The sequence below is a fragment of the Spermophilus citellus genome (genome assembly GCF_964194105.1).
Source record: "Spermophilus citellus genome assembly, chromosome: 15".
Classification (NCBI taxonomy): domain Eukaryota; kingdom Metazoa; phylum Chordata; class Mammalia; order Rodentia; family Sciuridae; genus Spermophilus; species Spermophilus citellus.
The window spans coordinates 65,330,133-65,357,044 of record NC_138195.1 but is presented as its reverse complement, the minus strand read 5'-3'; the positions used below and the strand labels follow the sequence as shown (position 1 = coordinate 65,357,044).

The following is a 26,912-nucleotide window of genomic DNA, read 5'->3' as shown; positions in this document are numbered from 1 at the left end:
CAGATAACCAACAGATCAGCCTAAGGATGAAAGTAAGTTTAGGTCCTGAGGCAGAACCTGGAAGAAGGAAGGGAGAATTGTATAGTAAACCCTGCTTCTCTGCCCTGTATCCTCCTGTGAATCCTGGGGTGGAGATCTCTGTTTTCCCTTACAGTATAACTTCTAGTGAGACTTTAAAATTACTAAAACAAAGTTGCAGTTATTATTGAAAAATGAAATAGGAAATCACTGCACAATTTGACAGGCAAATAGAATTTCATAGGGCTGTAGGTTGTCCTGAGATCCCATTGTTAGTAGATCAGTCTCTCAGCAGTTAGTTTGTAGGTGATTTTATTTCTTCCTTATTTGCATATTCTAAATTATCCATAATGAATGGGTACTCTACTTTGAAGTAAGGCAATCAAATAGAAGAATGTTTAGAGTATCTCTATAAAATTTCTTACTCTAACATGGCATTTGTAACAAATATATGTCTATCGAGTAAATGAATGAGTAATTAGTGATAAGTGAATAAGTAAGTTGATAATAACATTTGTAAATTTTAGAAGGGGTTGTGATTATTTCACATTTAACCCCAGTTTGAGATTTGAAATTCCATTTTTTTTTTCTAAGTTTGGGACACTAGTTAGTTTTTTAAAATTTTCTTACTTTTTAAATTTTTTTGGTAACTAGTGATTAAACCCTGGTGTGTTCTACCACTAAGCTATATCTCTAGCCTTTTTTATTTTTTATATTGAGACAGCATCTCACTGAGCTTCTGAAGGTGGCCTTGTGATCCACTGGCTTGCACCTTCCAAGTAGCTGGTATTATAGGCGTGCACCACCATACACAGCTCACTGGTTTTTATGGAAAATGGAGATATCATCAAAGGATAACATGCAGCTAGCTATCTTTGATACATAAAACAAAAATTGTACGAAATTGAACTCACATGGTACATTATTGTGTGTAAGTTGAATGGTTGAATGTGTGTTGTATTTCCCCAAATGGCTCTCATTAAAATTTCAGAAACATTAAAATTTTTTTCCATTCATAGAATAAAAATCATACTTAAAAAAATCCCATTACTTTAAGGATCATTTTGCTTCTCCCATTTCAAAACTTCCACATACACAAATTATTCTATTCAAGCCCTGTTAAGAAACCTCATAAATGACAGTCTATAAACTGGCTGTTGTATAAACTAATTTAAAACATGCCACAGTTAATTTCTCAGCCACTTCATTAAATTTAATATAAATGTTAAATTTTAATATGTTAAGTTTCAGATATTTTTATAACATGTAAGGAATAATTTTGTTTTGATTTGATATATCTGAAATCCTAGCTTTAACATAAATAATCATTTACATTTCAGTTAAACTCTTTATTTGAATTGTACTTGAACTTAAACATATGATCTGGTTATTTATATTAATATTTGGAGGGTAATTCTCTTCAAATTAACAAAAAGTTCTAAACTATTTAAGTATCTAACTCGAGTATATTTTCCTGTGATTCCAGTAATTCTTTATTTGCACAAAAAAACTTCCCACCTCTCATTTTTCCAAAATCTTCCACTCTAGCCATGCTGAGCTAAAGAATAAATGAGTAGGAGCAGAGTTCATCTATAATACAGAGATCTGTTAGTTCATGTAAAGCCAACCAACACCCCAGCTTATCTGAGGTCAGCATAGTTACACACCTAGTTTGTATTTCCTCATTATTGAGTTTCCTTGGAGACTGATAAATACAAAGCCCAAACAATTACATCATCCCTTCCAAAAGGCAAGCCCTAAATCCGCCTGTCTTCTGGAAAGACCAGTATTCACATGGGGGTAGAGATATTCCTTTTATGTACAAACCAGATACATTCTTCAAAGATTCTTTATAAAGCAAAAGTCAGAATTTCCAACCTGAAGTTTCCACAACTTCCATTCTAATTGGAAATACATTTTTATTTGAGGAAAAGGGAACGGGACCCTGGTTGGACACGTGCCATGTGCCAGGCACTGTGCCTGATACGCTAATATGTGGCACCAAGTCCTTGTGAGGGCTTTGTTGTCATTTTAAAGATGAGAAATGGTCTCAGAGAGGTGTAACTTGCCCATCAGCCAATATGAAGTGGCTGCAAAACATTGAGCCAAGACAGGGCTTTCTCTGGTGCTCAGTATCCTGCGCTGCTCCCAGGGGTTGCTGTGAGACAGAGGAGGAAGGATGACATGCTGGATGCGGTCATGCATCTGTCCACAGTGCTGTAGTCCAGGTGGGCGAGAGTCCCAGGCCGCTCATCTGTTGCTGTCTCCACAACCAGTTTTAATGACTTCATGTGATTCCTTTGAGTAGTTGTGCCATAAAATTACTTAACCATCCCTTGATTACTGCTGAATTTTTTTCCTTAACTTGTTTGTCTCTACTTGTGATTATCTTTGCAGACTTAGCTTTTGTCTGATATGGACAAGGTGAACTTAATTTACACAGTAAAATCTCATATGAGTTCTGACCATCTGAATAGTGGAAAAGGAATTTTAATCATAAAATATTTTTATGTTGTCTTGCATTTTAAATTAGATACACAATGAATGAAGCTGTTAGATTTTGGTGGGGGTCGGATGGTATTGGCAGATGGGGACTGGGGACTGGAGATGTAGGACTGTTTTACCACTGATCTACATCTCCATTCCTTTTTCTTTTTCTTTTTTTTTTTTTTTTTTCCGGTGGGCTTTCTTTATTCAGTATTTAGTGGCAGCGTCAATTGGTAGAACCCTGGCGTGGCTCATTTTCAGAGCAGAAAATGGCCTCCATTCTTTTTAATTTTTTTCATTTTTGAGACAATGTTTCACTAAGTTGCTGAGGCTGGCCTTAAACTTGAGATCCTCCTGCCTCAATCTTCTGAGTCTCTGGGATTACAGGCATGTGCTACCACTACTGGCAAGCTGTTAGTTTTTATGTGTAATGTTTTCTAAGAAAATATTGAACACATTTTTTTTGGAGTGGGGTGGGGACAGTGCTGGGGATGGAATCCAGAGCCTTCACGTGCTAGGCAAGTGCTCTAACACAGAGCCTGATTCCCAGCTCCAACACTGAAGATTTACAAAAGAGGATGTGGGGGCAGTGGTTAGCGAATATGGAAGGCAAAGCTACAGAGGGTTGGGAGATCTTTTGATAGCTGCTGTTCTAGGATTGGGTGTTTTTAAGAAAGAGACCAGAGATCAGGAAGATTTTCTTAGGAACTCAGAAAATACGGCACAGTTCAGTTTAGCAGGCTCCACAGAGCATGCATTGGGTTGACCCAGAACATTTGGGTAGAAAGGACCTTACTAACTGAGTTATCAGAAAACCTGTAATTTTTTTTTTAAAGGAACGTTAGTTTAAAAAGTGGTTTGGGGTGTTTCTAAAGAAGCTCTATAGGTTGTAGTTGTAATTAGCCTCCTCCCACCCCAGCGGGGACTTCCTGCAGTGCTGTAGTGGGGGGTGGAGGGTGCATTCTCAAATTACAAAGAGAAGGGAATGAGAACACCAGGAACTCACCTTTCTTTCTGCAGCTCTGCCAGGTACCAGGTACCGCCCCTGTAACAGGTAGCCCTTAACCTTCTGTCTCCTTAGCCTGTCTTTCTCCAACAAGGAACAAAAGTTTCTACTCCCCTTTGCCCACTTTTGTGGGGCTGAGACTATCCTGCCTAGTCCGCTTCCCCTGTGGCTCTATCACTTGCTTATTTTGCTGATGGTGCCTCTTCAGTGCTGGGGATTTGACCTCTACCTTTTGTCATCTCCTGCTTTACTGACCTTAGCCACTGCATGTTCCTCTCTTCTTGATTCCTTAATCCTTCTGGAATGTGCCCTTAAAAGGTATTTCAGCTCTGATTTGGATCCTGACAGCCCAAAGCATCAAAGAGGTGTCCTCCCCAGAGGTACCCAGAAGTCAGCTTTTGCTGGGCCTCAGAGAAGAATCAGAAAGCAGAGTTGATTCAGAGGGTGTGAATTGGGACAGGTGCCCATCTGGGCCTCTTCCTCAGTCAATGCCTAAGCATCTCAGTGGGTCTGCCAGAGTTCTTCAGCTAAAGTTTGAACCAGGGCCCTTGTGGCTCAGCTGACACCTCTCCCTGGCTCTCACCTTGCACTGTCCATTAAGGAGTGCATTTTGGACACCCACCTTGATTTTGCCTCTGCTCCTTGCTCACAGGAGGTCCTGCACATAGGAAGTGCCCACAACCGAAGTGCTGTCCCCTTTACTGCCTCACCTGCTTCCAGCACTGCCCCCAGGATCATAAAAAACCAGTACAACAACCCAGCTGGCCTCTACTCTTCTGAAAACATCTCCAGCTTCAACAACGCTGTGGAGTCCAAGACTGCAACCAGCGGGGAGGAGACAAATGGCAGACCGTAAGTAGGCCCCAGGCTCTCATTCCTCTCCAGGTCTGACCTGGAAGAAGCTTTTTACACCAGCTCCAGGTTCATCTGGACAGGGGAGAGAAGGCTGAACTACTGCTCTAGGGAGAGAATCTCTGTGTTCATAAAAAGGGAAAAGTACCTCCTGCTGTGCAGAGTTGTTATAAAAATAAATAACAAGTAAAATGTGTGTCTGGACAAACAAATCTTGTCATCATTGAGACCAGTTTGTATTCTTGTCCTGATTGCTGTGCTTATCATCACCACCTACTGATCAAAGTCCTTAGCCCTGCACCTGGCTGTGAAATTCCTCAGTATTTTGAGCTGGGGAATTACTTGAGAGAATCTAGTGTCCTTTCTGCTTGTGTCCCCACCTGATCTGAACAAGGGAAAATAGCATGCACAGTGTGGGAAGCAGTGTTGGCATTTTCCCACTGTGGGAATAGTGGGCCAGAAAGCACAAACAGAAGTCTGAGGATATAAATGTTGTCTACAGAATGTTTTATTTTTTAGTATTAGTGACTGAACCTGGGTCTTGGGTATGCCAGGTGAGCTTTCCACCGTACCACTGAGCTACACTTCCAGCCCTTTTAAAAATTTTTATTTTGAGAGAGGGTTTAACTAAGTTTCCCAGGCTGGCCTTGAACTTTGAATCCTCCTCCCACAGCCTCCTCGGAAGTAGCTATGATTAAAGGTATGCCATTCTTGGCTTGTCCACAGGAATAGGTTTTGATTTGGGGGCAAAGGCACATATACCCAGGAAAGAGATGGGGCTGCAGGTGGAAGGAACTGTGGAAGCATCCTGCTTGGGATTGTCTCCTGCTTTCACAGGTCATTTGACAGCTGTCTTTGAGTCTACAGTCTCCTGGATCTTCCCAGCAGTAGGGCCCATCTCTGTTTCATTACAAACTCTGAGGATACATCTGGGAACACCAGCAGTCTATTGCAAAGGAACTGGGTGTGAGGATGGAGTGTAAGAGATGGGACCAGTTCTCTGTGGGTGGAAAGGGGCTAGAATAGGTTAGGAGGTGCCACTCAAATGCCAAAGGAAGGAGGAGAGAGCTAAGGGTATAGCTCCAAGTGCAAACCAAGGGGGAAAGCGAATAATGGCAGCTGGGCAGTGCACACCCTGCCCAGAGAGACCACCACTCTTTGGGTCCAGTCAGGCATTGCCTGCAAGCTGAGGATTCCCATTTCTGTTGATTAATTTATTAAAACCCAAGTTGTGAAAAGCCTCTCTTTATCTGAAATCTCCTCATTTTTAAATGTGAATGACATTCAAATTTTGTTGGAAAATATGGTGTGGTCCAGACTTGTCAGAGTTCTGAGTATCTTTGCCACCTGGAATCCTCAATTTTTGCATTAATTCTGAAGCCCACTTTGCCATTACATTTTCCCCTGTTAATCTTTATTACTGATCTGCTTCTAGGATAGTGAAACTGGAAACCAAGCTCTTCAAGTGTGGGATGGTGAGGTTAAGGTCCTAGAGGTCCCAGACTCCTGAGGGTATATTGGCCATACTGTGCATGTCATCTCCTTTTTACCCTCAGTGGAGGCACCCACTGCATGTAGGTAGGTCCTTGTGCCTGACACTGAGGGGACACTGTGATTATTCGTCTCTCAATATTTTATATTGTAGTTTTTTTTTTTTAAGTTCATACCTTGCCTGGGTCTTAGGATTTCTTTTTCTTTTTTAAAAAATATTTTTTCAGTTGTTGGATTCAATACCTTTATTTTATTTATTTATTTATTTATTAATTCTATGTGGTGCTGAGGATTGAACCCAGTGCCTCACGCTTGCTAGGCAACTGCTCTACCGCTGAGCCACCACCCCAGCCCATATTGCAGAGGTTTTTGCTGTGTGACTTTAGCTTTAGAACACACTGATGGACCCTGGTATTTGTTGTAATAACCGAGGCAACATGGCCACTACTGCTTGTTCTCTCTCCACATTCTGGTGCCAGCAAAGCCTTACCTGCTTGAGTTGAGGATGCCCTTCAGGGTGACCACTGGACACTTGGGGTACCTGAGAAAGACTGCCATGCCGTGTTCCCCAGCTTTCTATGGACACACCCTGAAGGAAAGCTTCTAATCAGTATAATGAGGAGCGGTGGAAACAGGGAGGGCTGCACCTCCCACATGCCACTGCTTTGGTGCTGGGGGAGGCTGAGAACGTGACCCCCTTTTACTGTCCCAGAGTGGAATGTTCCATGATCTGGATTTAATAACCCAGGAAATGACACATCCTTAATTGAAAGAGCTGCTATGTGCTGGGAGAAATATGTGCCTAAAAAATATTTTCAGTGTGGCCTTGGCTATTTTTCCTTCATTAATGTCTTCTTTCTTCTTCTCTCATGCTCCCTGCTTGCTCCCTCCACCCGCCGTCTGAAACAATTAAGTTTGAAACTGTCCCCTCCTGTCACCATCTCTGGCTGCTTCAGCCTCTGAGACTTTATCAAAAGTCTCCTTGCAGATTTTCCCAGCAAAGGAGGCTTAGCTTCTGCTCCATTCTCAACTCTTTGAGGCTGAATCCAGAAATGATACCAGCCGCTCAAGGCAAAGGAGCTGCCCACGTCGTCCCAGCAGTGCTGCCCTGGTAGGGATCTCTGCCTGCTGGTCTAAATTCTCTGCAAAGAATGATTCTGCCAACCCAGCAGCCACAGGGTAACCTTGCCGGCTCAGTCAGCACAAGTCCCAAGCGCTTGCTCGCTCCCACTGTTTAGTCTGTGAAATTCGCTGAGATTCCAGAATTGGCTCACTACATAGTTTGCATCTGAGGTCATCACCCATTCCCTGGGGCTTCTTTGTCCCATGCATTTCCAAGCATCCTAGTGTGTGTGTGTGGCTGTCTGTCTTGTAGGTCTTTGCACAGCTGCGTCCTAGTCTGGCCAGAATACCATCAGCATTGCCAACTGGAAGGGCATGCTAGGGGTTCCTCTGCCACCCCTCCTTCCACCACACGTAGCTGAGGGGATGTCCTCAGCAGCCATTTTCTCTAGGCAGTTAAGCTTAACAGTCACTTATTGAGCACCTAGCCTATGGTGTACCAGGTATGGTTGCTCAGTTTGGTAGACAGCTAGCCCTTCCCTCTGCCCTCTTTCAGTTGCCTTTAGGGGCTCTGGTCAAAATCTGGTAATTCGGAGCCTGGGTTTCATTATTTTTAAGATGTTTCCCAAAGGCTTCGTAGATAGAGGGGCCTAAGCCTTGAATGCTAGCTCTGTCTCTTCTCAGCTGCCTGGCTTTGGGCAAATCATTTAACTTCTCTGAGACTCTAAGGTATCTCTAAAGTAAGCTCATACTAGCTACCTCACACCAGATTGTTTAGAGAATGCAATGAAATGTGTAAAAAGTACTTAGCATGGTGTCTGGCTTCCGGTAGGTAAGTGCTCAGTGAAAGCTACTTATTACTGATTTCACTGCCCATAGGGAGCTTCATCCCCAGCACTTCTGAGTACTAGGGGATCCCCAGGAGTGGAAGCAGGTAGGTAAATGTTATGGAGGAGGTTTGGTGATGACTATGACTTCTTTCTATTCCAGCACTGTGGTGTAAGTTTGGGTATCCAGTAGAGTTAATCAGCTTCCTGATGATGGAATGGGGGCGGGGTGTCTCTTCATGGAATAATTGGTTGCTCTCCCATAATTAACTCAGTAATCCTACAATATTAGCTCTTCTAAATTGTTTTCTCAACTACTCCCTCCACATTCATGATGTAGATTTCTAAGCAGGTGGAGTAGAAATAAAGGGATGCGTTGTTCTCTACTCAGATGATATCACAGGGATTATATTAACCCTGACTCATGTGGGGCTGGAGCAGGAGGCTTCCAGCACCAAGGTGGCTGTTTGTCCCTCTAGATAACCCTTGCCTGTAGCCCACAGAGAATTGTCTTGGGTGTCTGGGCGTTCCTCCTCCACATCTTGGTGCCTGTAAATCCACTAGTTTCTAGTCACAACACCAACATCTAGGCCATTGAATGCACAGGGAGCATTCAGGTTAGGTTTCCCTTCCAAAATTCAATACGTGGGGTTTCCCAGAACTTCATTTTTTTTTTTTTTTTTTTGTAAACACTGGGATGACCAGGTTGGGACAACTCATACCTAGGGTTCTCATTTCTCAAGATGTGAGATATGAAGGAGTATTTGATCCTACCTCCTCAACCCCTACCTTAAAAAAAAAAAATAATACTGAACTCTTAACGTCATTTCCAGTTAGCACTTAACATCTACCACTTGGGGAAAAGATTGCTTTAATTAAACTTTTCATCTGAGATAATTATAGATTTATAATGCAGTTGTAGGAAACAATACAAAGAGATCTCTTATGCCCTTTACCCGGTTTCCTGGATAATAACATCTTGAAAACTATAGCACAATAGTATCAAAACCAGAATGTTGACAGTGAAAAGATAGAACATTTCCATCTCCCCAAGGGTTTCTCCTGTTGCCTCTTGTAGCCACACCCACTTCCCTCCACTCCCCACAGTCTGCTCAACCCCTGGCAATCTGCTCTTCATTTCTATAATTCTGTTATTCAGGAATGTTATATTAATGGAATCATAAAGTATGTAACCTTCTGAGATTTTTTTTATTATTATTATTCTGTGTAATTCTCTGGAGATTTGTTCAGGTTTTCATATGTATCAAAATCCCTTTTTTTTTTTTCTGTTCTTATGGTAAAAACCACATGACATACAATTTACTATGTTAGCCTTTTTTTAAGTGTATAGTAGAGCAGTGTTGACGACATGCACATTGTGCAGCGGATATCTAGAACTTACTCATCTTGCAAAAACTGAAACTGTATACCCAGTGAAGGACTCCTCCCTCCCTCCCTCCCTCCCCCCAGGCCCCTGGAAACCACCATTCTGTTTTCTGTTTCTAAGAAGTCGATGACTTTAGATACCTCATATAAGTGGAAACATGCAGTATTTGTCTTTACTTGTGACTGGATTATTTCACTTAGCATAACGATCTCAAGTTTCATCCATGTTGCTACTGTGGCTGATTTCCTCTTTTTAAAGGTTGAATAGTATCTCCTTCTTGTGTATCCATTCATCTGTTGATGGATATTTAGATTGCTGTCACCCCTTGGCCATTGTGAACATAGCTGTGCAAATATCTCTTTGAGATCCTACTTAATGGTAAGAAGTTGATTGGTCTCCTCAAAAGCTGGAGAACAGGGCAAGGATGTGCGCTTACCCCTCTTATTCAGCATACAACTGTAAGTTAGAGTCAATGTAATGAGTCAAGAAAAGGAAACAAAAGACATACAGATCAGAAAGGAAGACTATTTAAAATTGTCTCTGTTTATATATGACATGATTGCCATACAAGGAAATTTCCCCTACAACTCTTAGAACTAGTAAATGGATTCAGCAAGAATATCCCAAAGTAAACATACAGAATACAAGATAAGCATAAAAAAATCAATGCATTTCTTTGTTCTGGCATTGAACACATGGACACTGACATTAAAATACAATGCCATTTACAGTTACTCCCTTCTGTGGTGGATGTGGAAGATTCTCCTATGATGGACCACTGGTTAGGCCAAAATAAGTCTTAAAAAACTTAAGACTGAAATAGAATCAAACATTTTTCTCAGCCACAAAGGAAGAAATGAGAAACTAGAAACCAATAGCAAAAATAAATCTAGAAAAATCACAAATATGCAGAAATTGAACATAGTTGAATAACCAATAGCATAAGAATCACAAGAGAAACTGGAAAATATCTTGAGACAAATGAGAACAAAAAAAATAAAAAACAACGGATCAAAACTTAACGGAGGGGCCAGGGTTGTGGCTCAGTGGTAGAGGGCTCATCTAGCTTGTGCAAGGCCCTGGGTTTGATCCTTAGCACCATATAAAAATAAATAAAATAGAGATATCGTGTCCAACTACAACTAAAAAGTAAATATTAAAAAAAACCCAACTTAATGGGAGGCATTAAAAGCAGTAGCAAGAAGGACGTTTATGGTGGTAAATGCCTACACTAAAAAAACAGAAGACCCCAAACCTAACTTTATACTTTAAGGAGCTAGAAAAGAACAAATTAAACCCCAAGTGGAATGATGAAAATATTAAAGATTAGAGCTGAAATAGAGAAGAGATTTAGTAGAGAAAATACACAGAACTGAGAATTGACTTTTTTTCAAAAACCAATAGAACGGGCAAACCTTTGCTAGAGCATGAAAAAAAGAGAACAGTGAAATAACAAAAATCAGAAACAAAAGAGTAGACATTGCCACAAACCAGTGATGTCAATTGTAATAATGAAAGGACAAGAGACTGCTGCTGAAGGGTGGCGTTTTGTGATTGTCTGTTAAGGCCAATTGTCTGTAGTTTTGTACAAGTCCTCTATTTTCATTTTGATTTTATGCCTGTTTGTTTCATCCTAGCTTCTTCCTTTACATTGCTGAATATTCTGTTTTAGACATGTCCCACACTTTGCTTACCCATTCACCTTTTGGAAGACGTATAGGTGGTGCCTAGTTTTTGGTTATTATAAATAAAATTAAATGTTCCTGTAAACGTTTTTGTGCAAACATTCATTTTAATTTTTCTGGGATAATTGTCTAGAAGTGCAATTGCTGGTTCATAAGGAGGCTGTCAAGCTGTTCTGCTGTGTCTGTACCATCTTACGGTTACACCAGCAATGTAGGAATGATCCGGTTTCTTCACGTCCCCTCCGGCATTTGCTGTTACTACTATTTTTTTTTTTTCATATTAGCTATTCTGAAGTGTAGTAATATGTCATTGCGGTTTTGATCGCATCTTTTTGAGGTCAGTGGTATTGAACGTCTTCTCCTGGGCTGCTTTACCATCAGTATGTTCTCTAGTCCTTGGTTGATAGGTGGCTTGCAGACATCTGTTCCCAGTCTGCAGCTTGTCCTTGAAGCTCTGCGCAGGATCTTTCACAAAGCAAGTTGTTTCTTTTCAGGAAGTCCACTTTATCAGTTTGTCCTTTTATGGATCATGCTTTTGGTGTCTGAGAACTCTTTGTCTGGTCCTAGAGCCTGAAAATTTTCAACTATTTTTTTTTCTAAACAATACATACTTTTACTTTTTACATTTAAGTCTTGAGGCATTTTTGAGTAAATTTTTTTATGGTGTATGAGATTCAGCAAATAGTTATTCCTGGGATCATTTTCCAAAAGGCTGTACTTTCTCCATTAAACTCTTTTGCATCTTTATTAAAATAAAACAGTTGGTCATATTTATATGTTTCTATTTCTGTATTCTCCATGTCGTTCCACTGATACCCTTGTCAGTACCACAGTCTTGATTGCTATAGCTATAAACTAAGTCTTGAAATTAGGTAGACTGGTTCCTCTCTTTTTATTTTTACTTTTCAGAATTGTTTTAATTACTCTTGTTCTTTTTCCTTTTCATATATATTTTGTTTTTATTTTTAAGTTTAATTTTTGTCTTGGCTTATAGTACTGGGGATGGAACCCAGGGGCTGTCTACCACTGAACTCCCTGCTGTCCTTCCCTTTTGGCATAGAGATTGAACCTAGGGGCACTTAATCACTGAACCACATCCCCAGTCTTTTTTATTTTTTGTTTTGAGACAGGGCCTCCCGAAATTGCTGAGGCTGGCTTTGAACTCGCAAACCTCCTGCTTTAGCCACCCAAATTGCTGGGATTATAGGTGTGTGCCACTGCATCTGGCAATCCCTAGCTCTTTTTATTTTATTTTAAATTTTGAGATCCAGTCTTATTAAGTTGTCCAGTCTGGCCTTAAACTTGTGATCCTCCTCTGCAGCCTCCCCACCTCCGGAGTAGCTGGGTTTACAGGCATGTACCACCACATCCTGCTCATAAGTTTTAGAATAATCCTATTTAATCTTATAAAATCTTATGGGATTTTTTTAAGGCAAATTGAAGTAATCCTATATATCAATTTGGGAAGAACTGACATTTCTAGTTTTGTTTTGTCTTTCAATTCGTGAACATAGTACTATGTTACTTATTTAGATCTTCTTTAATGTCTTTCATCATTATGTGATATTTTCAGTTTTTGCAAGTCTCATACATGTTTTGTTAGATTTACAACTATGTAGAGGAGGGCAAATCTACTTTTTGAGCATGTAAATGGTATTGTATTTTTAATTTCCGTGTCCATGTGTTCATTGCCAGTATAAAGACATGCATGTGACTTTTCTGTTTATCTTGTGTCCTGTATGTTTAGTTTGATGTATTCTTGGGAGCTTTTTTTTAAGTACAGTTGTCATCTGGATTTTTGTCAGTATAAAGTTGGGAAATAGAAGAAGAGTTGGTGTAAAATTGGTTATTATTAATTGTTAATCTTTAAAAGTTTGGTATAATTCTCTAGTCAGACCATTTCTCTCTTTTTTTGGGAAATTTAAAGATTACTGTTTCAGAGTTATTTCCTTAATTCCTTAATGGCTATAGGGTTATTCAAACTCTTGTTTTCACATTGGGTGAGTTGTGATAGTTTGCGGTTTTCAAGAAATTGGTTCACTTCTTCTGAATTGCCAAAATTCAGTGTGGGTGGTCTGTTCAGGGTACGCCTTACTATTCTTTTGTGTCTACAGGGTTTGTCGTGATGTCCTGTTTCATTCCCAATATTGGTAACATAAGCCATGTCACCCTGTTTTCCTTCTTCAGTTTAGCTAGCACTCTGCCAGTTTTATTGATCTTTCCAAGGAATATATTTCCCTCTATCATTTTTTCTCTTTTTTCTCTCATTGATTTATGTTCTTGCCTTTACTTCCTTCCGTGTGCTCTGATGGTATTGGAATTTTTGCTTTTCTCTTTCTTAGTCCTGGATGTTAGAGTTTAGATTTTTTATTATTATTATTTATAAATTTATTTATCATTATAGGTTATTTATTATGATGATTATTGAGGACTTAGATGACTTAATGACTTCGGTGACTGATTTGACTTCCCCTATTTAGTGCTGTTGGTTTCCTTCTCCACTCCTCCCCCCAGCTATGCACTGTAGGTTTACTGTTTTATTTTTCATTTTCATTCAGTTTGATGTATTTATGATTTCCTTCAGACTTCCTTTTTGACCCATGTATTATTTAGAGATCTGTTTAATTTTCAAGTGTTTATAGAGATTTTCCTGTTTTCAGTTTCTGGTTTGAGTTCACTGTGGTTGGAGAACACCCTTGGTGTAATTTCAGTTTTTTTTTTAACATTGGTTGAGGTTTGTTTTATGGCCCAGAATGTGGTCTCGGTGTGTGTTCATGGACCCTTGGAAAGAATTCATTCTACTTTTGTTGGGTAGGGGATTTCAGATGCCCATTAGATCATGTTGGCTGATGGTACGGAGTTTGTCCGTGTCCTTGCTGATGTCTGCTCAGTTCTGTCGGGTGTTGAGAAAGCAGTATTGAATTCTGGAGCTATAATTCTGAGTTGGTCTAGTTCTCCTTTTAGTTCTATCCATCTTTCCATATTTTGAAGCTCTGTTGTTGTAAGGTGTGTTAGCTTCTCGGTAGGTTGGCCTGTTTGTGGTTGTGTAATGTCCTTTTCTGTATCTGGTGCATGTATTTATTCAGATGTCCACTTAATCATATAGTAACAGAGCCACTCCTACTTTCTCTTGATTAATGTCATGATATATATATATATATATACATATATATATATATATATATATATATATATATGTTTCATCTTTTTTACCTGCTTATATTTTGATATTTGAAATGAATTTTTTTGTTGACAGCGTTCTTGTTTTAGTTAGGATTTATATACAGATTACGAAGCTGATGCCACAGGTGAGGGCTCACGTTAAAACAAAAAGCCCTTTTTGTCGCCACTCTGTTAACTTCATTATTTTGAAGGAGTTGACTTTCATTTCAGGGTTGCTGGGCTGAAATGAAATCCATGTCCAGAGCTATGGGCTGCTTTTTTGGTCCTTGATCTTGTGACTTTCTTCTGGCTCCAGCTGCTCTTTGGCTGAGGCAGGCCTGCAAATCATAGACTAGACTCAGCCTCCAAAATCCTCCTCTGGAGGTGAGCTAGCTCAAAGGGAGTTTCTTCTGATGTTCTGAAGATCACCTCATCAGGTTGGGCAGCCCGGCCACACTATCACTGAGTTCAAGTCCTGAAATAGTGGTTTAGAAAACACTGAGCATTTAGGAAACTGGTGCACAGCAGCTCCAAGCATGACTCAGAGAAACAAGGACAAGGAAACTTTATGTAATGTATAGTTACTCCATAGGAATTGAATTAGATTAAACTCCTATATTTTATTATCAAAGCTATAAAGAGTAGGTTTAGAAAAATGTGATCCACCAGTGTTCACCCGAAAATGTTTTTCTCTTTGAGACTCAGTCATGTGGATTATATTTTGTGAAACTATATGGATTAGTCTGTTTTCCATTGCTGTAACAAAGTATCTGAGCCTAGAGACTTTATAAGAAAAAAAGGTTTGTGCTTCAGCTTTGGAGGTTCGAGGGCATGGTGCTGGGATTGACTTGGCTCTGGTGAGGACCTTATGGTAGATAACATAATGGTGAGAATGTGTGCAAGAGGGAGAGATCCTCTGGCAAGATAGTAGCCAGAGAATGGAGAAGGTACAGGTTCATTCTTTGTCACAACTCACCTAAATTGAGTTCCATAAGACTATGTTGACCTGAGGGCAGTGCTCCCTACTAGGTTTGACCTCTTAAAAGTCTGCTTCTAACATTATCATACTGAGGACCATGCCTGTGACACATGAACTCTTGGGGAACACACTTAGGTATAGCCAAACCGCAGCATCAAAGAAAGAATTTTTTTCCTCTGTTGTTTTTATATACACAAATGGGACTTTTGGGTTCCATTTTTTTTTTCTTTTGATATTGGGAATTGAACCCAGGGGCACTTAACCACTGAGCCACATCCCCAGCCCTTTTTAAATTTTATTTTGAGACAGGATCTCACTAAGTGGTTTAGGGCCTTGATAAATTGCTGATGCTGGTTGCATATTTTATGCATATTTTGTTGTAATTATTTTTTTTAAAACGTTGTGTTATCATGTTAATACCAGATAGCCTAATGTTAAAGACTAAGAGTTTGGGTCTTAGGCAATTACTATTTGTTAATTAGGCATATCAATGTTTCAGGTAAGGTAATGGATATTGAAAGTGCTTTATAAATTGTCCAGCAGTGATGTTATTACTTGGGAATAAATGAGTAAATAGTAATTTTTTTGTTTTGTTTTGTTTTGTTATCTTGGCCTCTGAAAACTGAGCCTTCTGTGGCTGCCTCCCCTGCTAACCCAGTTCCTCAGGTTGTGTCTGGAGCGCTGACCTGTCCTGCACAAGCCCCCTTATATAATAACTGCTGGAGCTGGGTGCCCTTCAGGCAGGGCTTTCTGTGTATTCCCTGGCATGGAGGCCCACACATCCTCCCAGGGTCCGGGGACTCTTATGAGATGGTCATTGGCATTAGCATGGCTTGTCTCATAGACCCTAAAGGGCATGTCCACCATGTTGTTTGAAAGTACCACCAGTGACCTTGCTCTCTTCTGTCCCTGGACCCATGACACACAGGAAGCATGGGGTTTGTGGATGTTGTGGACAGACACGTGGACATGGGTAGTTTGCACTACTGTGGACCCTACAAGACTGAAAAGATGGTGAAAACATTGGTCGTAATTTGTCTGTGAATATGCTTTCTCTTCAGGTTATAGTGGGACCAGTAAATCCCCAAGAAGAAAATATTCTGTGTCTTATCTGGGGAAGGAGGATATTATTTAAATTATACTTAAATCTATTTAGTTAAGTTATAATTTTTGACGATTAAAATGGAGGCAATGATAAACCAATGAGGAAAGATAGTATTTTTTTTTTAAATTAGAGAACTATTTTTATAAGGTTGTTTGCTGGAAGAATATGTGATGGCCTTGTGGTTTGGTTTTTTTTCATTTTTAATGTTTCCTTGGAGGCTTCCAGACATAACATACACCAAAGAAGAGGAGAAATTCTTCCCAAGAACATTCCTTGGTCTGCTCTTGATTTTAAAATAGTTCTAAGAGTAATAGAAAAAAGATTTGTCAAAAATAATGGAATGCTCTGGCCATAGGGCAAGTTCTAAGCTAAAAAGTCGGGCATGTCACTCAGGGAACGGGGCTGAGTCGGTGAGCCCAAGGGAGGAAGACCCTTGGTTAGAGCAAGTGGTCAGGGTGGCCCACGGGCCTGCTGTGGGAGGCTCCCACACTTCCTGCAGATGGAGGAGAGACAAAGGCAGAGACCAGCTGCCCTGGGCAGGAGAACCCGGATGGCTGCTTTCCCTCCAGCAGTGACCAGCTGACCAGCGTTTCTGCTTAAATGCTGACCTTCTCTGGCAGCAGCAGAGCTTGCGTCACTCTTTGGGGGCCTGGTCCTCTGTTGCCAGAACAGGACTGGAGTCCTGGGGAAGCACCTGCGGCTTCATGGCTGCGACTGACTCAGCATTCAGCTGGGACTAGGCCTTTTTTTTTTTTTTTCTCTTTCAGTACTGGGATTTGAACCCAGTGGCACTTCACCACATCCACAGCCTTTTTATTTTTTTATTTATTTCTTTATTTTTATCCACAGCCTTTTTAAAGTTTGCAACACTAAGCTGATGAGGCTGACCTTGAACTTGTGGTTCTCCTACCTCAGCCTCCCTCCTGAGTAGGTGGGATTGCCAGGTGTGAGTCATGGCCCCTGGCAGGACTGAGGACTTAAAGTGCCCCAGGAGGCTCCCCAGGCTGCCCCACAGATTGTCAGAGAAGAGAGAGAGCAGGAGGGAGAGAAGGAGGGGGGAGAGAGAGAGAGAGGTGGGGAGAGAGAAGGAGAAATAACTGGGAGGAAAATTGCATGGGAAACATAGACCTTGATTTTCTTTTTAAAATCCAGTGTGAGCTAATTACACAATGGGTGGGTGGGAAGCGAGTGAATAAACATAATTTGTATAATTATTGGCACCTGCACACATTCTTAAAGCTGGGAGGCTGCCTAGCGGGCTGGAGAGCTTGCAGCATTATTACTTAGGAACTACGGGTGGTTTATGTACACGCCTATCCATTTGCGTCAATAACTTATACCGACACCGATCCATCGGGTGTTTATTTGCTTTTTGTTCTACTGGCCACATGTTCCTTTGTCACCTTCTGAAGAAGCAGCTGAAGTGAGAAGGAGGTGATATGGGGCAGGAGCTGGGGACCGCTGTCCTGGAGAGCCCCCGTGAACCTTCAGGACCAGGGGGAAAGAGAGGGGGAACAGGCACCAGGTCCTGTGGCATTGTTGGTCACTTACCTGATACCTGCTGAGCTCTGGCCCTGGGGCGGGTATCCAGCAAGTCCTGGGCAATAAAACAGGCCAAGTCCCTGCTTAGCTTCCAGGGGGAGACAGACACTACCAGAATAAAGAGAAGCAGATACAAAACACAGTGAGAAATAAGTGGGGGGTAGACAGTGGTGGGGTGGGGTGGGTGGTTGTAAGTCGGGTCAGGAAGCCCTCTCTGAGGAGTGCATCTGAAGGAATCCTGAGTGCTCTGGGGGTGTCTGGGGAGACATTCCAGACAGAGCAGTGCTGCAAAGCCTGCAAGACAAGCTGGCTGGCCTAGGCACTGCTCAGGGCTGCTCTGCTAGAGGCTGGGTCAGGAGCTGCATTTGGAATGGGAAGCCGGGCTACATTTTTAGGGCCTTTTCCCTATTTCTGTAGTGAACATTTACTCTAAAAGTTGAATTTGATTAAACTTGTATTTTTTTTAAATAGACAAGTATCATTTTTTTTTGTAGTTGTAAATGGACAGAATGCCTTTGTTTATTTTTATGTGGAGCTGAGGATCGAACCCAGTGCCTCACACATGCTAGGAAAGCACTGTACCACTGAGCCACAACCCCAACCCCTTAAACCTGTATTTTGTTATTAAAATAAGTAATTGGTTTAAAGTCAGATGAGATTACATTGAACCATGTCTTGATAGAGTCTGGTTCATATATTTAAAATATCCTACTGGCCTCTGGTTGAAACCAAGCCTGTCCTGCAGCTGAGATTGGCCTCAGAGGGACAAGTTAGGCAGCTGGTCAGTCAAGTCATGGTGTGGCTTGGACACTCAGGAGAGCTGGGGCGGTGAGGAGGGTCAGATTCAGGATAGATTCTGCAGGAATCTATCCTGTAGAACTCACTGGAGTCTCCTGTTTACCTTCTTTCCTTGAAACCTGGCAGCACAGGTCTCCTCCCACTGGAAAAAGGAGCAGGGGTGGGGAGGGTAGGGTATGTGTGTGTGGGGGGGTGGTGGGGTGAGGGGGACGCTCACAGCAGTGCCTGTCTCATCCTGTTCTGGGGCACCCAGAGGGACAGGAGGAAGGCACGGGAGGCAAGGCCTGGCTTCCCTAGTCCCTGGGCTCAAGCTCTTCACAGTTTGCAAAGAACGTGCTCATTGTATGGTCGCCCCCATCCCTGTGAACTAGGCAGGACAGATACTGTAACCGTGTGATAGGTGAGGCTGGAGCTGGTGGAGACGGGGAAAGCGTGTGAGGTCCACAGGAGTGAAGAACAGTGATTTCTGCTTATATGAGAGGAATGTATGTGGTCCCTACTCAGGGGACTCAGCTGAGATTTTAGTGGTCAGATTGTGGTCAACATATTCCCTCTTCCAAGTTTTCTCTTGACATAATGTTTATGTAATTTAAAAAGAAATAAAGCATTCCCCTTCCATTGGATTAAGCCAAAATGTAATTGAATTACTAAAACCATTAGGAAAAATAGCCTCTTGCTGCATTGAAGCCGTAGGCAGCTTTGACTATGAGGACACCCGTGGTATTGGCAGAAGGTCTACAGCTGGGCGGGGAGATGGGATAATTTCTACCCATCCATTGAATCAGGGGTGTCTGTTGGGAGTGGGGGAGTGTCTGGTGAAGTCGTTGCTCACTTCTGATATGTCCTGATAAATTTCCAAACATTCTTTACAGCTTAGACCATCCTCAGCCTTCAGGAGGCCTTGCCATCAGCAAAGAATCTGAAGTTTACAAGATGCTTCAGGAGAAACAGGAGTTAAATGAGCCCCCGAAACAGTCCACGTCATTCCTGGTTTTGCAGGAAATCCTAGAATCAGAGGAAAAAGGTAATCAGCCCTACCTACCATCAGAGGCTCTTGTTCAAGGCCTGGTGTGAGGGTTGGTCATGGATAATACAGGTGAGTGCAGCTGGAGTAGGTAGAAAGAGCACAGGTGCTTGGAGGCTTGAGCTAATATCCTCCTTAGCCTCTCAGGTAGCTGGAATTGTAGGCACGTGCTCCTTCATGGACTTGGCGTGGACCACATTGCTTGGCATGGACTTTATTTTTTTGCAGTGCCCAGGGCCTCATGCATACCTGGCAAGTACTATACCACTGAACTCCATCTCCAGCTCTGACTTTTAAAATGCTAAAAGCACATTAAGGGGGAGAGAAAGGGGAGGTAGGGAGAGGGGCCCATTTTTCCCTTTGGAGCCATGGGTTTGTTTTTGTTTTAGGGTGCATGACTTCTTGAAGGCCTGAGAGTCCCTAGTATGGCCACATTCTCGCCCTGTGACCTCAGGCTAGTCTCTGAACTGTTCTAGGCTCAGGTCTCATAAGCTGTGCAAAACACCTCTCACTATGACCAGCACAGAGCAGATGCTGAGTGATTATGATGATGTTTGAGACTTCATTAGGAGGCTTCCAGTCAGCTTTAGCTTGTCCATGGTGAGATCTGGTGCCTGAGGCACCCAGGGCCACCTGGGGTGGTTCTGCAGGTCTCAGGAGACAGTTCTCATTGTATACATCCCATGTGTATTTATTATAGTGATGTTCAAGCAGAGAGCACTATTATTCATTTAATAACCAGCATATTGTGAGAAATTGGTGAAAGTGGATGTGCTAAGGAAGGGATTCCTTTTGCCCCCTGCTGTGGTGTGGGGACACACACGTACGTACCCAGGGCCTGGCACGTGGCAGGCCAGTGCTGTACCAGTGAGTTACACCCCAGCTTTCTTAAAAATTTGAGACAGGATCTTGCTAAGTTGCCCAGACTGGCCTTGAACTTGGAATCCACCTGCCTTTGCCTCCCAAATATCTGTGATTGCAGGCATGCACCCCTATGCCCAGCAGGGATCTTTCTCCCCTTCCCATTCATGTGGCCTGTACGTTGGCATCTCCTGTCTCCCCTGCTCCCAGGTAGCACCTCTTGGATTCTCATTTTTGGTCTTTACTGGTGTTTTAGTCAGCTTTTTTTTTGCTTCTGTGATCAAAAGACCCGGCAAGAATGATTTTAGAGGAGGAATTTGGGCCTCACAGTTTCAGAGGTCTCCGTCCATGGACAGCTGACTCCGTTGCCCTGTGCCCGAGGGGAGGCAGAATGTCATGGGGGAAGAGTTTGGTGGAAGAAAGCAGCTTAGGCCATGGTATCAGGGAGCAGAGAGAGACAGCTTCCCTCACCATAGACAAAATATAAACCCCAAGGGCATATACCCAGGGACCTACCTCCTCCAGCCACACCCTGCCTGTTTACAGTTACCACCCAGTTAATCCCTATCAGGGGATTAATGCACTGATTAGGCTAAGGCTCCCATAACCCAATCATTTCAGCTCTGAACCTTTTTACATTGTCTCAAGCATGAGCTTTTGGGGGACAGCTCAGATCCAAACCACAACACCCAGTCCTTATGATGCCTGGCCCTCTACAATCTCTGTCCCTGTCTTCGAGGCTCAGCCATCTCTCTGGCTTAGACCACATTGCTTGGCATGCACTTTATCTTTTTTTGCAGTGCCCAGGGCCTCATTCATACCTGGCAAGTACTGTACCACTGAACTCCATCTCCAGCTCTGACTTTTAAAATGTTAAAAGCTCTTGTCCTTTTCTCAGACTATCCACATGTGAACAGAGTTGGTACTCCTAGAAGGGGAGCTTGGGGAATCTCCTGGGGGGAACCTGCTTCTGCCAGACTGCAAAAGGCTGACTTGTCTGTGCAGGGCCTCCGGGGAGGGTCAGAGCTGAGTGCCCTGGGCAAGGGGAACCTCCCCCTCCACGCCTTCTGTTAAAGTTTCAGTTTCTTCTGGGGAGGACCTTTGTGCTGAAACTTCCCAGCTCCACACACCCAGCACCTGGGTTCCCTCCCCCAGTGGTGTGAGTTCTTTAGAGTGGTAATTTATACCCACAGGAAATTAGGAGAATGTTTCTTTTATGCTAAAAGATATTGTTCTACCAGCAATCTCCTTCTTTGCTTGGAGGACTTGTGCAGCTGGGAAGAAATGAGCCAGACTTTGTATTAGTTCCAGTATTAGGCCTGACTGACAAAAGACTTGGACTTGGGCTCCAACCCTTGAGGATGACAGGTTTGTCAAAACATGAGAAACACGGTTTATTTTACTCTAGGTGGATGTGAATCAAGACGGGTGAAGTCAGTCAGCCCAGCCCAAACTAGGACATAACCAGAGGATGCAGAGTTCACCGGGGCTCATAGAGAAGGACCTGAGCAGGAAGTTGTCAGCTCCATGCTCATTAGGGTCTGGGCTCCTTCCATCCTGTGCTCCATCAACCAAACCCATGGTTTCCATGGTTTCCTGGCTACTTCGTGGTCCTAATTGGCAGCTGGTGGTATTCCATCCATCATGCTCATTTCCAGGCACCAGGGAGGAAGGAAGGAGACAGGGGTGATTGGGTGATCCCCTTTCAGATGAGCCAGCTTTCTCTTTCCCACAAGTCCCACTACTGTTTCATTTACATTCTATTGATCAAGATCTAGTCACATGGCCACACCTAGTTGCACAAGAGTCTGAGAATTACATCTGTATCCCTTAGGCTATATGCCTTCTTGCCCCAAAGAAAATCAAGATCTAGCTAAAAAGGAAGAAGGAAATAACAGATCTTGTAGATTTTCCTGTCTCTGAATGTGTACTTTAGTTTTTCACTGAATGCAACAGGATAAATTCCAGTCCAAACATCTGTCTCATGCCGAAGGCCCTGGGGGAGGGAAATCAAATACCTATTTTTACTTGGAATGAAATGGTCAAAGCCCAGGGCAGTGGCGGGTACATGGTTAAAGCACCCGATGAGGGTTACTGTCATTTGGAAAGGTCTCTGGTTCAGAGAGCAGTGCTGTGGGGCAGAAAGCACTGGCATCGGGATCTGCCCGAACTGCTATGAGGCCTCCAGCAAGTTGCTGGTCTCTCTAAGCCCTAGTTTCTTCTTCAAGTTAGGCTAATAATGAGGACCTCAAGGGGTTGTTAAAGGGTGAGGGTAAAATGAGTCTTGTAAAGTGCCCCATGCACAGTCAGCAAGGTGCTCAAGGAGGTTTAGTGATAAACCTTGGGAGACTCCTTTTGGATGAAATTCACCCTCTGCACCAGGAGAATAGGGCCTTGGGTTCCTCACACTTCATCTTGCTCTGGAGAAATGCAGAAATCTGCAGGCCAAAGGAGCCTTTATGGTTTTTCATTTTGATGGATTACATATAACGTAAAGTTTACCATCGTAATTCTGTTTAAGTGTTCAGTTCAGTGGCTTTAAGTGCATTCGTGTCATGCTATTGTCACCACCATCCATCCACAGAACTCTTCATCTTGCAGAACTGAAACTTGGTACTCAATCAAGAATAACTCCCCATTCCCTGCTTCCCCAGCCCCTGGCCTCCTCCACTCTGCTGTCTCTGAATCTGACAGTTCCAAATACCCCTCATGAATGGGATCACAGAGTTTGTCTTATTGTGGCTGCCCCATTTCACTTGGTAATAACGTCCTCAGAGTTCATCTGTGTTGTATCATGTGTCAGAAATTCCTTCCTTTTTAAGGCAGAATTCTATTCCGTTGTGTAGGTCTATACCACCTTTGGTCATCTGTCTATGGGAGGGAGATTTAACATGCTGAGATGTCATGGGCTGATAGCACAGTGGTGGCCAGAGCTTCCTTAGAGGAGTAAACTGGCCACATGCTTCTGCAGGCTCATTTTGACTGGTACTCGGGATTCCAGGAGGATCCTCAGATGTCTGGAGTCTTAACAGAGGACCACCAGTGCTAGGTTAAGGATCACGAGCTTGATTCTGTAGGCAGTGTGGAGCCATGGAAGATTGTTGTGCTGTGAAGTGGATAGAAAGACAAGTGTTTTATTTAGATCATTTTCAGTTTTTTCCCTACTAGTGTTTGAGATGAAGTCTTCACTGAAAGAAGAGAAATTTGGAAATGTGTTTGGTTGTCTGGAGTCCAGTAGCAAACTAGTTGAGAAGTAAGGAAGAAGAGAGATTTCTTTGAATTTCAGTGTTGGCTGTATAAGTGAGAGGGAAAAAAACCCCGGAGCCAGCAGGTGGCGCTGCAGGACTGAACAAGTTGCTGTGCTGCTCCATCCTCCACGTGGACTCTCCCCCACCCCAGGGTGAGAGTAGCTTTCCTGCTCCAGTTAGGAAAACCAAAACTGTTACCTAGGGGACAAAATCATCCCAGCAGAGAACTAGTGACTAGAGAGAATCATGGAATGGAGGGGCAGGATAGCTGTGGGCAAAATATGCAGGTGATCACATCAGCCAGAGGCATTCTGAACACCCTTTTTTTTGAACATGTCTCAATTCTTGGTTCAAAAACACCGGTCAGCATATGGGGACTCATTTTCTGAGTAGGTAGAGAGAAGAGGCAGCATCCTCATCTGTCAGCCCCAGGACTGCCTAGCATGGTTGTGGTTATAGGAAGATCCTCTCCCACCTCCTTCCCCCAGACAGCCATCCCTCTGCCCTTGTCCAGTGGCTCTTGGGTCTGGGTCCAGTGGTTCCTGAACCAGCAACAGCATCTATGAACTTATTGGAAATGTAAATTCTCAGGCCCCATGCTAGGCCTACAGAATCTGGTGGCAGGGACCCAGCAATCTGTGGCTCAACGAACATACCTGGTGAATCTGATATGCAGTAAAGTTTGAAGACAGTTGCTTTTGCCTAAAAGAGCAGGTATATGGTAGTATTTTCTGTACCTGGAGATGGGATCTCTGCACCTGTGGATGCTAATTGAGCTTGTTTGGGGTAGGATGCTTCTATGAATTTTCTGGAGTTTCTCTTAGGGCCTTGGATGCTCATAGGTGTCTGTTCAGAACCACCACTGGTGTGGAGGCATCTCTAGCTTCTTTAGTCAAAGCATGCGGGGCCAAGACTATATCGTTCTGCATCTGTCATAGCATTTCACAATTCATTTCTGTGTTATTTGTGGATAGTCTATTATTTGCTAAGCCCCATGCTAGGCTCTGTGGGGAACTAAAAAATATACAAAACAAGGTTCTGGTATTCAAGTTGTTTACAGTCTAGAAAAAAAGCTGTGTAAATAGCTGACAAATATAATGGTACTGCCAGAATACATTGTAGTAAAAAAAATAAGTGATGGGAAAGCCCAGCCAGCTGAGTATATAGCAACAGTAGTGGTAGTAACAGCTTATTACTCTGCCAAGCTACCACGATAGAGGGCTCTGTTCCCTGAGATATGATGAGATGAGCTGTAGGCATTTGAGCATCTAGCAACTGGGTGCTTATTTCATATGCACCAAGCTGACTGCAGAAGATGTAGTAGATGATTTTCCTCTGGCTGCTTGTAGCATGCCGTACTGGAATGATTTTGGGGCAGGGGAGGGAGGAGGTATTTCTTTCTGCAACTAGAAGGGTGTTTTATTTTTGTTTTTGCAGTGCTGGGAATCAGACTAAACGCTTTTGCACAGTGCTAGGCAAGCATTCTACCACTGAGCTACATAAGCCCTCTTTCCACATCTAAATACACTGTATTTTGGTTATCAGATATTGCTTTTATTGACTTATTTATTATATCCATATAAGGTGTTTGTAAGTTCCTGTATCAGTGTTTGCATGTACTTAATTCGCAATGTGTGCCCAGGTGCCTACCATTGTAGAAGGGCTTCATGTATTTTTAAAAGTCTCTTTGTATGGCAATGAAGGAGAAAATGAAAATTTTATAGAAAAGGAAAATAGGAGATCTGAGAAGTTAAGTAACTTTCCAGGGACCTCACAGCAGAGTCACATCTGACCCCAGTGCCCATGATCTTACTTGAACATATCTAGAAGCGGCTCAGAGCGAGACGTAGGCAATTCTGCACTTCCCAGCCAATGTAAGTGCTTTTGTCATTTCAGGGGATCCCAACAAACCTTCAGGATTCAGAAGTGTTAAAGCTCCAGTCACCAAAGTGGCCGCATCGATTGGAAATGCTCAGAAGTTGCCCATGTGTGACAAATGTGGCACTGGCATTGTGTAAGTATCTACCCCCTGCAGTCCACAGAGGCCTTGCAGGTTGGGTAAACCGAGAAAAGGAGGAAACCTTATGGGATATGCAACACCTGTTTTGGGTATAAATGAGACAAATCCTACCTGGACAAAATGGAGCAGGGAGGCTGCGTAGGTTTGTGTTCCAGGTCCAGGTGGCCCAGGTTGTCCTGTGCTGTGGAGCCCTTAGGTTCTGAATGTGTAAAAAAGCAGGGCTGCCCTCTGTTGAGGTGGAATGGACTTCCAGATTAATGTCTGGCCCCGGGGAATCAGAAGCCCTTTTACATTTGCTGCTGGAGGCCTGTTAGGAGACCGTGGTCTTCCCTCTGATGGGAGGGCATCAGTGGAGAAGCCCCAAGCCCAGCTCGGGAAGGATGGCGCAGAGCCCTGGTGTCACCTGAAGGTGCTTGTAACTAACAGAGCCCCCTCCTCCCTCCCTCCCTCCCTCCACAGAGGAGTTTTTGTGAAGCTGCGGGACCACCACCGCCATCCCGAGTGCTACGTGTGCACCGACTGTGGCACGAACCTGAAGCAGAAGGGCCATTTCTTCGTAGAGGATCAAATCTATTGTGAAAAGCATGCCCGGGAGCGCGTCATACCCCCCGAGGGATACGACGTGGTCACTGTGTTCCCCAAGTGACGCAGCAGACATGGCCCACAGCTGACCTCCAGCCAGCCTCGCCACACCTTGTCCTCTGAGTGTTCTGGACCCCCCTCCTGCTCAGAGCTCTGTGCTTACTTGACCCGGTTCTGCCCCTGCTCCTTCAGCGCTGAGTTCTGCTCCGTGGGTGGCTGACTCACTCTGGCTGTGGGGTGCCTGCTGTGGAAGAGTGTTTTGTCATTGTCCCCTCGCCGGCATCACTGTGCATCCCCCTCACCTCGGCTCTTCTCCGCTGCAGACGGACATCAGTCAAGTTTGAACCAATCCAAACTTAACATGTTTGACATTAATTTTGTTTTTACTCAATAAATAAATTTGTAGACTGTAAGACAGCGTGCCGTCTCCGATCATTCGGTCATGTCTTGTTCACTGCCTGATGAGATTTCTAAGGCCTCTCCTCTTGTTCTGGGTTTCCTACTTCTCAGATTTGGCAGTCTTTCCCCCAGGTGTGAGGAACGTGGCATCTGAAGCTATGCACTTGTATGTCTTTGAAGCTTGCTTCAACTTATCTTTTTTTGATGGTAATATAAGATACTTAGTCTGTTTTAATGAAATAATGTTTTCTTTATGTCTGGCTGTTCTAGGGCTTATCTGAGGAAAGGAATGATTCCTAAATAATGGATAGGGAGTTTTACCAGTTGTCCTTAAAATATTCCTCAATAAATCCATGTCCAGGCTGGTTGTGGCCATC

The 26,912-nt window shown here is 43.1% G+C and overlaps 1 protein-coding gene across 1 annotated transcript in view; it reads left to right on the top strand.

Annotated features, from left to right (window-relative positions):
• The window catches only part of PDLIM1 (PDZ and LIM domain 1), a 44,442-nt gene extending 17,893 nt beyond the window's left edge, over nt 1–26,549 (top strand). The window contains exons 4-7 of the mRNA XM_081267894.1: nt 4,164–4,363; nt 19,274–19,425; nt 25,431–25,548; nt 26,014–26,549. Of these exons, the coding sequence (XP_081124020.1) occupies nt 4,164–4,363; nt 19,274–19,425; nt 25,431–25,548; nt 26,014–26,200 (657 nt within the window). The 3' untranslated portion in view covers nt 26,201–26,549. The remainder of the gene's footprint in view (nt 1–4,163; nt 4,364–19,273; nt 19,426–25,430; nt 25,549–26,013) is intronic.
• Nucleotides 26,550–26,912: the final 363 nt, after the last annotated feature.